The sequence below is a fragment of the Polypterus senegalus genome, chromosome 3 (genome assembly GCF_016835505.1).
Source record: "Polypterus senegalus isolate Bchr_013 chromosome 3, ASM1683550v1, whole genome shotgun sequence".
In the NCBI taxonomy this organism is placed as follows: Eukaryota; Metazoa; Chordata; class Cladistia; order Polypteriformes; family Polypteridae; genus Polypterus; species Polypterus senegalus.
In genome coordinates this window covers 123,851,821-123,864,923 of record NC_053156.1, presented here as the reverse complement: position 1 = coordinate 123,864,923, position 13,103 = coordinate 123,851,821, and the positions used below count along the sequence as shown (strand labels likewise).

Genomic DNA, 13,103 nt, shown 5'->3' with positions numbered 1-13,103 from the left:
GTCTGACAGTGGGTCCAAGGTTTTCATCCAGATACCTAATGGTAGTCAAGGTGCTGTTGTCTAGCCTGTGGAGGTCTGTGCATCCCTCCATGGATATGCCTCACCGTCACTGACCCACCAACAAACTGGTCAGGTGGTCAGGGTAAACAATGTTACAGGCAGCATAACATTCTCCACGGCTTCTCCAGATCCTTTCACGTCCGCCACATGTGCTCAGGGTGAACCTGCTCTCATCCGTGAAAAGTACAGGGCACCAGTGGTGGACCTGCCTATTTTGGTATTCTGTGGCAAATGCCAGTCAGGTTCAGTGGTGCCGCACAGTGAGCACAGGGCCCACTAGAGGACATCGGACCTTCAGGCCACCCTCATGAAGTCTGTTTCTGATTGTTTGGTCAGAGACATTCACACCAGTGGCCTGCTGGAGGTCAGGACCTTCCATGGCCCTGTCCAGCTCTCCTAGAGTAAATGTCTCCAGGAATCTCCTCCATGCCCTTGAGACTGTGGTGGGAGACACAGCAAACCTTCTGGCAATGGCACATATTGATGTTCCCTCCTGGAGAAGTTGGCCTTATGCTACCAGTAAGTAGTGACACTAACCGTAGCCAAATGCAAAACTAGTGAAAAAACTGTCAGAAAAGAAGAGGAGGGAAAAATGTCAGTGGTCTCCACCTGTTAAACCATTCATGTTTTGGGAGGTCGTCTCATTGTTGCCCCCCAGTGCACCTGTTGTTAATTTCATTAACACCAAAGTAGCTGAAACTGATTAACAACCCCCTCTGGTACTTAACTGACAAGATCAATATCCTAAGGAGTTTCATTGACTTGATGCTATACTCTGATTAAAAAGTGCACCTTTAATTTTTCTGAGCAGTATAGTAGGACTGCAATGTGTACAAAGTACAGTGACATTCTTCCTTGCATGTTCAGCCAACATACACCATGATAAATAACCATGATACACAGCAGTAAAAAAACATGACTAACATTACAAAGTATTTGTCTTGTTTCATTTTAGGAGATCAACATTACTGATGACGTATTAATTGGAGCCTGGCAAGATCACACCTTTTTATCCCATGGTGCTTTGCTCGCTAAAAGCTGTCAAGCAGCAATGGAGTTAGCACACCATGAAATGCGGTCCCAAGCATTGGCATTTCAGTATGGCAAACATCTTTCTCTTGGACATAAGGTAATGCTTTTGGAAAAAGATGGCATATAGATGTTTACGATTACTGCTGCAGAAAGAACATAAACAACAGAAATTGTAATATCCAAAATCCAGTTAAAGCTTCTTTTTACTTAGATAATTTAGGGCAATATACAGTATGCAGGCCAATATAACTTCTTATCCAAAATATAGGTGATGTTTGCTTTATTTTTTATACCAGTTGAGAAAGCAGAAAATAAAAGGGACATTAGCCTAATTTTAGCCTAATTTATTTGAGTTGCTCTCAAAATGTCATCTGGTCTGGTGCAAAACACCTGTTCCTTAAAAGTGCTCCTGTAGAAGAACTGCTTTTTATTGCTTACAAACTATAACATTTGTACGTCAAAGTAACACAAAAAGTTATTAAATGCCATTCGCAACAAAGTGATCAGTTGGCATCAGGAAAGAAGGTCTTGTACAAAAGTGCCATTTCTGGCAACTGATTTAGATTCTATTCTTGGCCTTTATATTTATCATTTTTCTCATTTTTAGGTACATCTGGCACTGTTTATCTAAATCGTCCATTGCTACATTGAGTAATGACATGCAGCATACATTCCTTGATGATGAATTTCACAAGTCGTTCAAGCAGATAATGTAGGGCACCACCTGACTGATGAAGTGCTTTGAACTAAGCTTTAGTTGAACCTGTGGACCTCACAGTTAGTTGGCACAGAGTTGCTTGGTGCATATTATATTGCTCCCCTGCTTGGTGTAAATAGAAATAATCAAGTATTTTACAGAAGATGTGCTGACTTATTAAGTTTTGACTTGGACATTCTGAAATAAAAACCTTTTACTTTTTTTTTTTTCTTGTTTTATGTGAGTTGAGTCACAAAGAAAATCAGCACTAAATTCTTATTAGGCTTACCTAAAAACTAAAATTTGTGTCTCACTTATATTTTGAAATCTTTGTCATGTTACATTTTCTTATAAAGACAACTTTAATTTCTGTAGCTGCGTGTTTCTGGAGTGCAATAAGAACTAAACAATGCCTTCCTGATGGAGTATATGTGATACTCCATCTTCTGAAATCGAAAATAGCATGCAGAATTTCTCACAAAGAAAATTCCATTGTAAAGAAACAGGCTGCTTTTACTGGGTAGCATACTTTGCAGAACCTTTATAGAATGGTAAAGCACTTAGCCAAGTAGAATACTGTGCCTGTTGATGTCCATGTGAGAACACTTCTAAAATGCAAAAAAAGAGTTTGCACTAAGACTGATATCTCACCCATAAATATATTTTTCGGCAAATTTCCCAGAAACATATTCTTAGCAGAAGTGAATGATGTCGGTTTAATAGCCACCTACAAAGACAAAATGATGATCAGAACTATTAGCTCTGGATTTTTTTATAGTGAAAAATTACCAGCTGATGCCTCATTTAAAGATAATGTGGCAAGTTCATTTTCAAAGCACTCCAATTAAGGGTGGTGTTTGTCTGTCCTACAATCTCAAATAACAACACACAAAATCATTTTTATAAATTAATTATCAAGACGTTATTTTAATAATATTGAATAAAAAAAGTAAAGAACTATGTGTAATTAAGCTTTTGTAGTATGACCCACCATATGGATGAGTTAAAAGTGCTAATGAATCTCAATCCTACTTTTTGTAAAAATTAATTGATTTGTATGGAATGATTACAATAAAATTAATAAAATAAAAAAAAGTGCTAATGAACCACTAGTAACGGAAGGAATAACATTTAGCTGACTTTCTGTATAACTAATATCTACTAGCATCTGGCAGGGGATACATTTATAATACATGTGTATAATAAGGTGTCCACAAAGTTTACAGCACAACTGATTGGAATATATGATTCAGTGAAAACACATAAGATCTTGTCACATCAGAGCTGATTATCATAGTCTACATTAAATAGTATATTCAATTATAGTTATTTTAAATATTTTGTGGTAGAATTGTTAAAGCAGTAAATGTTAAATAATTTAAGACTAACTAATAATTATTGTGTGATTATGTGAATAACTTCTGAAACTGTTCATATCAAGTTTTCTTGTCTCTATCACCACAACACATGTACTTACACCCTACATTTTAAATCTTTAGGAAATGAGCTATCAGCTAAGCTTTTCAGAGACTTATTTAAATAATAATCATGAACAATAGAAAAAATAGGTTTCCCATAAAATAAAAATGCAATAAGTAGATGACAACAGTAACAGTAATAACAGTTAAAAGTACTACCCAACCCCACCCATTAAATGTTATGTCATGCCAGACATGAATGCTCGAATCTCGGCTACACTGCAGCACTTATGCTCTCCACTTGCATTTTAATTTCCAGCTGCCCTCTTCAAATAACCTGCCGCAAAGATAAAAGATAGCAACTGCTAGATATCATTAGCCACAGAACAGAAGGTGTGCGCTGTTTTCAAGACAGAAACTAGAACAAACTGTGGATTGCTCTGATAAACCAGAGGACTTAAACCATTATCATAATCAAACAAGAATTTCCAGGAGTCATTAACAAGAACACAATAATTCAACCGGAGCCAAAACACAAAGACTAGGAATCAAATCAAAATATGGAAAGGTATAGGTCATTACCAGAAAATCAGAACCAAAGGCGCTAACTCAACATTTCTTTACAGTTCAAATCTGTAACTTTGACAAATGAATAATAATAATTGATTTTACCAGCAAGTCTTTGTGATGCCTCCTGGGCCTTACTAACCAAGCAATGCTTCCTACCAACCCATTAACTACCCACTGAACTTCTAAAATGATAATGTAACACACTTAGAAGAATAAACAAAAAAAAAGTCTTTCTCAAACAAAACATACACACGAAAATGAAGCTTGTAATTATGGCTGTTGTAAAATTAAAGACCTGTGAACAGAAATTATCTAATAAAAAAAATACTAAGAAGAACACAGGGTTTTACCAATTCTTAAAGAAATGGTATTGTTTAAGTTGAAGTTATAGCTTTATAATCATGGTATATATTAATTTGGTACATGAATTTGCATTCTATATTGAAGCATTTTTTTTATAAATTAAAATAAAATTACTAGTCTACTCTTGTGCTTTATTATGGAGGTAAAAGACAGCGGGGTCCAATGTGAAAACAAAAACATTTGTACTTACTAAATGTGTTCATTTTTAAAGCCAAGAGTGCTAACAAGTGTTGATTTGTGTCTTGAGCTTGCACGTGATTTCAAAATGGCATTTCCATACATTTTAGGAAGGAAAAAAGCCAAACATTTTTGTGAGATTCATTTGTTTTAAAAGGGGATCAGCTGTATGCTTCACTTCACTACTTGTCTTCCTCCGTGGCACCTTTTATGGTCAGGGAGGTGGTTTTACTTTGAAGAGTTGTTTACAAATGCTGGTATTGACATTGAATGTTGATGCCCAGTTGTGAACCGTTATATCTGTTTCATAAGCATTAAGGCAAAAATCATTGATAAAGTCACACTTACCTTCACTCATAGTCTTTCACTACATCAAAGCTTATTGCCACCACTCAAAAAGAATTTTATTGCATTATTGCTCAAACATTTTGTCTACTGTTGCTGCTATTACGATGCATGCGTATGTTTCGGAGGTCTATCAAGAGAAAGGTTGAGCACCAAGCATAGTGTGCAGTCAAGTGACACGAACTGATAGGCATACCTTTAGTTTTAATCAGGTTGAAGTTTAATCAGTTTAGTACAGATTCTTTAGCATAGACAGACTGTTAGCACAGTTTCTACTTCAGCAGTTGCCAGTATATGATGGACACCCATTATGTATATTGATCCATTATGCTGGGTTTAAAATATGGAAATAGTACTGAATGGCAGTTCACAAAAGTCTCTCACTGACTGAAAAACAAGTCTAGTAATAGAAAAGTGAATAAGCACCCATGTGACATTCTGATATACAGTATCTCTGATATATAAGGCTGTTGTCTAGTACAGCCACATCACAGGCAATGCAGGTATATCATTATATCTATAAGCCCCTGTGTTTATCTGGGTAGCTCTTCAGCAGGCAGGGAAATTTTTTCACCCCTGTGTCTTCTGACTTTATTTTACAGCTAAACTCAGATGTGCAAGCTTTTGTCAAGGAAAATACATGTGATCGAACATCCTTCAATTTCAATAGTGCCCCTGTCATTTTGCACCAGCAATTTGTTGGTCGAGAGCAGTGGATTTGTGAAATCAATAAGGTAAGATGCCAATATAATCCAGTATTTTTGTAAGGAATTAATGTTCTAGAACTCGTTTATGAAGCCCTGATTTTTTAATTAATGTTTTCTCAATAAAACGGAATAGTGTTTAGGTACTATAGTGCATAGGTATTACTAACTCAGAATTGATAAATAAAAGTCTGCATATGTGGACAGAGCTTTTTGTTAATTAATTTTCCAGACTGAATTATTGCTGCAGTCTAACCAAGCAAAGCTGGGTGCAAAATATAAACCAATATACTTATATACTGGGTGGAATGCCAGTATATCTCATTGTACACACATTCATATACCCTTAGTCAAACCAGGAACATTTAGAATTGTCAGCCAACCTAACCTAAAAGTCTTGGGGATATGGGATTAAACCAGAATATAAAGAGAAAATCCTTGCAGGCACAGGGAGAATATGCAGAGATCACTCAACTGGTGCCAAGACTGGAACTCAGGACTCTGAAGCTGTGAAGAATCATGCTTAGTGGAGAAAGCAAACATCTGACTTTCAGATATGCACATTTGTAATGACCTGACAACAGTTTAATTCATTCATTCATTCATTCTTCAGGTCTGATTACTCCAATGCAAATGTCATGGAGGGCCAGAGCCAATCCCACCATTATCACTGTTATGCATGTCTTTGAAATACAGGGGGTTTTGGATTGGAGAAAATCCATGCAGACACAGGCAGGAATGGGTTCCATACAGGTAGAATCTGAACCCAGGACTCTGGATCTACAGTAGGTGGTAGCAGCAGTTACTATACTTACTGTAACAGTAGGGGAAAGCCTACTTTCTTCATATTTTTTTTTTTTTTTATGTATGGCTCAGTGCACAAATAAAGAGAGACGAACACAAAAGAGTATTTAAAAAAGCACCACAAAATAAATCCTTGCAGTCAATGAAGACCTATTTATAACCAAGACACATCCTCATGTTTACAGTTGGTCTTAATTATGGGGCTTATGCTGTCACCTTGCCTGTCTCCCAGAGTGGGTCTGCTTGAGGAGCAGTGCGGTTTTCTAAAGAGAAGGGAAATCTTTGATCTTGCTGGGTGTGCTGACTAGGACTCAGTACCTTACAGGTTTTGCTTAGTCTTCAAGTTGACCAGTTTCCAAGTACTGTATATATCTGCTTGTATATTAAAGTGTACCAAAGCTCTTGCCTGATTCTCGTTAAGCAGTTTTTGCTGAGCCCTTATTTCACCAGGATTTAAAAGTTTCTCTATGAAAATCTGATCACCCTGTGTTTGAATAATGGCAAAAATTAAAAGATTTTCATCTAAAGAACAAAGCAAAATATAGCTACATCAGATTTTCAAAGAACTTTTGATGCCATTATTACACTTTTAATATGTAAAACCAGACAAAGCTCATATGCAATCATTTCCACAATCATACAAGCATGCATAGACCACGTAGTGCACCCATTTTTGAATGTAACCCATCCTTTAATAAGTAGTGCAGCAATCAGGATGGCCTCAGTGTCCAAGAACAATCGACTTAACTAAAGTAATGATCTACATCTAACCTTTCTCTCTCTCTCTCTCTTCAGTACTAATGAAGTACTTTGAGCAAATTGTATTAAACATCTTTTCATGGAGGTTACGTCCAAGATTAAGAACTTGGAGATAGTTCAAAACTTATGCCTGGCTGTAAAATTTTATTGTGTGTTTCAGTCAGTAGATGATATTTAACTCTACTCTGTAGTTCTTAATAACTACTGACACAAGTGCCCATGAATTTATGTTCGTTCCAAAGTATTGCACAGTTTCATTTCCTACTAAAATGGTTTTTGACATTGTAATGGACAGCCGGGTCCCATGCCCCTTCTGCTTATGTTCTGGGGGAGCAGCCATGGACTCTTCAGTACCTCCCCCGGGACGCTTGGTGGCAGCCTTCCTGGTTGACGATGATGCCTCAGTTTCCCGCAGAGTTTCATGGGAGATGGAGTTCTCCACAACCCTGTGAAGACCTGGGATGGCCACCAGGGTGCATGGCAGAGATCGTTGAGCCCAGCTGCTCTAATTATCGGCCCCTCCCGGGACTGCAATGGGGAACAGGTAAGCAAGCACCAGGAGCACTTCCGGGATGGCCATAAAAGGTGCCAGCAACCACCACTCAGAGCCAGAATCGGGAGGAAGAGGACGAGGTTACCTGAGAGAAGTGGTGGTGCCCACGGAAGGATTGCTGTGCGGATATTAAGGTGATTTGGGACTGTGTTATACCTGTGGTGTTCACGGGGAAGACTTGCCCCACAGGTGAAGAAAAATAAAAAGCCTTGTTATTTGCCCACGTGCCTCAGTGTGAATCTGTGCCGGGTCGGGTGCCTATATAGCGCCTTATTCACAACATGAAAATGATAATGCACTAGAAGAACTTTATAATCCTAATTCATCTTCTTAGAAATAATTATAACAGAGGAGCAACAGATATTAGAAAACAGTTTGGTGATATCTTTATCATGGTAAATAAATGCATTGACAAAAGAGATGGCTAAAGGCCATCAAAGGAAAAAGGCAGTAGTTGCTTTTGTTCAAATAAGTGGAGAATGATTAGTGTGAGTTACATCCTGTGAATATTCACGAAATCCAGTGTAGTGATCAACCAGAATTTTCTGAAATACCCAGACTACGGTTAAGTTCAGCAAATGATGATTTTCTTATGTAAACTGAATGGTGTCAGAAAAAGCAAAATCACTAAGGTTCATCAAATGTCTGTGGAACAGTTCACTGCAGTTTTTTGTAAAAATGTTGAAAGAATTCGTAAATTTGCTGTTCTTCCTTTGTTATACAAGTTCCATTTTAGCTGTCTGACAAGCATTAGAATTATGCATTGCAGAAGAAAAAGCAGATTAATCACACCTTTTTAATTAGGCTGCTTATTGGTAGTGTAGCCCAACCAGGACAGAAAAGCTTTCCAAAATATATTGCATTTATGTTAGGATTTGTCTTCTGGCTGTGTAAATTATTGCATGTTTTTTCTTTTAATTTGGTTTGATATTCATCATTTAATCATACGAGTGCAAATTTCCAATTGTAGGATAATAATTTGCCATAAATTGTCCTTCATCTCCGGAGTTTCTTACATGTCTTAGTTCTACAGTTGTCTTTGTTCTCCAAAGTGTGAAGCTAAGTTCCAGTGAAGGTAGATCTGATTATTATGAGGAAAGACACTTAGGTACCAAGAGTTGGCTAGCAGTGGTTCTAGTCTGACTCAGGTGTTTGTGTCATTATTGTAATTATTTACAAACAAATTTTATTTTTATCGTTTTATGACAAAGAACAGATAAGATGCACTTTGTATTATATGAAACTGATCAGTTTATCAGTGATGATTATACTAATGCTATTTTGAAGAAACCAATATTATAAAAATAGAGAACCTGCTACCTGGTATAGTCCAATGAGATCTCAAGCTCCAAAGCCCACTCCCAAGCTTGTTACTTCACCAACTTGTCTTCTGCTGGCTTGCTCCTAATTACCAACTATAAGTATAGAAAGTACACAGGCACATGACCTTGCAGCCATTTTGCTGGTATTATAATCTATTTACTGTAACTTTAATCCCGTTTGCAGTATTCAGTTGCCTATCACCAGAGCATAAAGGTAAGTGCATATCTTGAAATCACTTAGAATTATTGGCTACACACAGGATGTTTTTGTACATTTGGAGGTTAAATTTAGGAAAGAGTGTGCCAACTATTAGAAAAGCAACCTTGCAATGTCTTTAGCACAAGGCAAACATGCATTCATTGTCGGTCTGTCTACTGCTCTGATGGAAGATAGAAAACTCAGAAATGTTTGTACATATTCAGCAGATGTACTAATGCTAGAGGAGCTCAGCTTTTTACAGTTATACTTTTACAGCCTCTCATGTTTTACTAGCTGCAGAGTGACATTGATAGCACAGTAACATAAGATTGTATAACATTCTCAGACAGACTTAATTAAATTAATTGTCAAAATGGCTGGAGCCTGTCCTGGCAGCACTGGATACAAGACAGGAGTCCATTGAAAAACTACTCATGTAGACACACACAAACAGGGCCAGTTTCGAATTAATGTGAATGACACATGTTGGAGGGAAACAGTCATACACATGGAAAACATGCAAATTTCATGTAGACAACAACCAGGTCTAGGAACAGAACACTGGATGCTGTGTCTGTGAAGTCCTACACACTGCCCCACTGTGCTGCCCTGAGACTGTACACCGTACATTGGTGATAGCCACTTCACCTGCCTGTGCTCCAATTGGAAAAACAAAATCTCAAATGTTGTAAGTCGTCAGTTGAATAAATAATAATAATAACTAGCCAACCCGCGGAGTACCATACGCCGCTTTCCATGGGTGTCTTGCCTTAGTGAATTATATATATATAGATACTACTAATAATAATAAATCTTTGTGACAATAGCACAGCAGTAAAAACTACAGTAGATCAATGGTTGGAATTAAATATGACATCATAAATAATAGCTGGTAAAAGAGAGTGGTTAACCTGAAGTGCATTCTCAGAGACTGTTATTAAGGTCCCGACTGTATCTGTTAACAGGGTGTGTTGTACTATGAAAAAGATGTGTTTCATTTATAATCAGGTTTTGTCACTCAAGATATTTCAGTAGAAATGTTTCATTTGTTTGAAGAGTTTATTTTTTTCATACTTAATAACTGCCCATACTTATTCCATGTGGTATCCTCTTATTTTTCCTTATGGCCAGTCTTAGTAGCTAGGAGGACATCAACTCTGTAAATATATGCCTTCAGCAATGTGAAGTCACTTGAAACGCAATGTTTTATGGGCTTTTGAAATGTAAACCTTATTTTAATGTAAACATGACAAATACAGTACATACATTCTTTCTAATCAAAGTTACTTTTATACTCCTTATATATAGAGTATATAATACAAAACAACTTATGGTCCTGTTTTTCAGTACCCAGAGCCACTGACTAGACAAACTTTACTGAAAACACCAAAGCATAGCAATTAATCTGTAAATCTGTTTGTTTTGTATTTTTTATCTTTTAGTGATAATAATATTTTATTGTAACTGTTCATCTAAAATGTGATTTATATACAGATATTTCAAAATAAAATGCTCAAAGCTAATGACAATAATAAATGGTGCCTTCTGTTCAAGCCCATAATCTTTTATGATAGTTTATGACAAGCCTATTACACCTGTTGCTTCTGCATTGCCAGCAATTCCATTAGCATTTGTTTTGACGAAGAGGCCCAACAGAAGGAGCGCCATGTAACTGTGTTCATAAACTGCTGGTGTCTGTGCCTGGACTGATATTCCCTATTAGATAGGTAGATAGATAGAACTTTATTTATCCCCAGGGGGAAATTTGGCTTTTTACAGAAGCTCTTTCAATAAATAAATACATAAATTGGTAGATATGTAAATAAATAAATACACACACACACACACACACACACTGGTCTGAAAAGGCACCAGAACGACTATAAAGGAAGAAAATTAAAAGGAAAAACTTCTGACTTGGCAGACACAGTCACAGTGAGGAATTTTGTAGACGCCCCCAAAGGGAATTTGGCTTCATACAGAAGGTCTTTAAATAAATAAATACATAAATAGGTAGATAAACAAACAAACAAACAAAGAAATAAATAAATATACACACATACTATGCTCTGATCACACACCAATATGACCAAAAGGGAAGACAACTAAAAAGAAAAAAAAACTTCTTCCTTGGCACTCACAATCCCAGTGAGGCATTAAACAGACTTATTGCTGTTCGTACAGGGTGAGGCAAAAAGGACGGACGTTTTTTTTACAAAATTGTTAATTTTTTTTTTTTTACAAAGAAATTTATTGAATTGATTTGAGTTCATATTGAAATAGCATTTGACAGTTTGTAGGGATGGAAATGCAGGTCTAAATGCAACATACGCCTTACCGAACTATAACTGAGGCCAAGTTCAGAAGAATGCTTCCAAGCAGATCGACTTGGACTGCGCAGCAGGGCTAGTCGTACGCTTTCCACATTTTCAGGGGTATGTGCCGTTCGTGTAGCCCCTGGCGGTCTTTTGTTCATTAGAGTAGAAAGTGCTTTAACCCAACGTAGAATAGTGTTACGAGCGTGAACAGCTTTATTTCTGTGGATATTAAAATGGCAACGAAACTCATGCTGAACTGCGGTAATAGATTGGTTGTTCTTGACAAAACAGTCATACACAAAAACGCGGTGTTCTATCGTCCTCGGCTCCATGGTTTCAACTAAAAAGAAAATAAAAAAATGCTAAAACTTCGCAAACCTAACGCCACCCACCGCACATCTGTCACTCCACCTAGTGGTGAGTTCTAGCCATTTCAAAGACATCCGACTTTCTGCCTCACCCTGTATAAAGGAGCCCCAGTAGCATTTCTTGACACACTTCTGCTGAATGATTCGTTGACTGAAAGTACTTAGCATTAGTGTGTCAGAGAGAGGATGTACAGCATTGTTTATAATGGCACTTATTTTATTTCTCTCCTTTGCTACAACCTCCCAGGGGTCCAGAATGCATCCTACTATTGAGCTTGTCCTTTAAATTAGGTTGTTGAGTTGGTGGGCCTCTCCTGAAGTGATGTTACTTCCCTGTTTTTCTTATTGAAATCTCCACCCAAAGCCTTTATATCTATCTATCTATCTATCTATCTATCTATCTATCTATCTATCTATCTATCTATCTATCTATCTATCTATCTATCTATCTGTCTGTCTGTCTGTCTGTCTGTCTGTCTGTAAGTAAGCAAACATCAAAACTGCACGCTGTCTGGTTTTTGTTGTTCAGTGATATCCTGTCCATAAATAGGAAAGGAATTAAGTTACACCTGTCCCCACTTTCAACAAATGCAGCTGAATGGCCAGGGTGCAAAATACAAACCTCACTCAACAAATACCAGAATGTAGCAGTACATAAAACTGGCCGCAGAAACAAACACCTTCCTCCAGTCACTAGGGACTATACCATCATTACTGCTTTCCTAGTCGAAAAACAACACTTCATGGAAATGCACATAACTGCTCATGTGTTGAAGATAAGATGAACACTTGTCTCCTTATTCCATGGTGTTTCTTCTTCATTATGCAGGATTGTATTTTTTGGGACTGTGCCTGCTTTCATGAGTTGCTTGTCAGTCACACTGAAAACCGTCTGTTTCTAGACAAATTGTGTCAGTCACATAATAGCAGAAATGAGAACATGTAGTCAACCATTACATCACATGTGTGCTGGTCAGGTAGAGCCCATCATGCCAGACTCTAAAACAATTTTCCAATGTGCAGGAAGGCAGTAGAGAACAAAGAGATGTGTAAATGTGCATTTCTGGCTAAATGTGTTAGCTCAATTGGGGAACTAGGTTAAAACAGTCAAAAAAGAGCCATGATGAGAGTAGAAGGAGAGATCAGCAAGATAAATATTTTATTTTTCCTAGTAGCCACACATGCTGTAATAGTCAAAATATGTTTACACAGCATATCTATAAAAGATAAAAATCCTAAATAGGCACTTATACCAGGCTGAGGTGTCTTGGAAGTACATTTCTAAGCGTCAGTAACCCTCACAGTCAAACTTCATTGTTATCCCACTAATTCTACGAACAGCCTAGAGTAACGAAGTGTCTATTTTTGGGAGTCGGTAAATAACTCGGCTATCTGAAAGTCATTCACCTTAGAC

General features: G+C 37.3%; 1 protein-coding gene across 1 annotated transcript in view; it reads left to right on the top strand.

The window, feature by feature from the left end:
• The window catches only part of pdss2 (prenyl (decaprenyl) diphosphate synthase, subunit 2), a 235,382-nt gene that overhangs the window by 209,257 nt on the left and 13,022 nt on the right, over positions 1-13,103 (top strand). The window contains exons 5-6 of the mRNA XM_039747880.1: positions 1,016-1,189; positions 5,265-5,396. Of these exons, the coding sequence (XP_039603814.1) occupies positions 1,016-1,189; positions 5,265-5,396 (306 nt within the window). The remainder of the gene's footprint in view (positions 1-1,015; positions 1,190-5,264; positions 5,397-13,103) is intronic.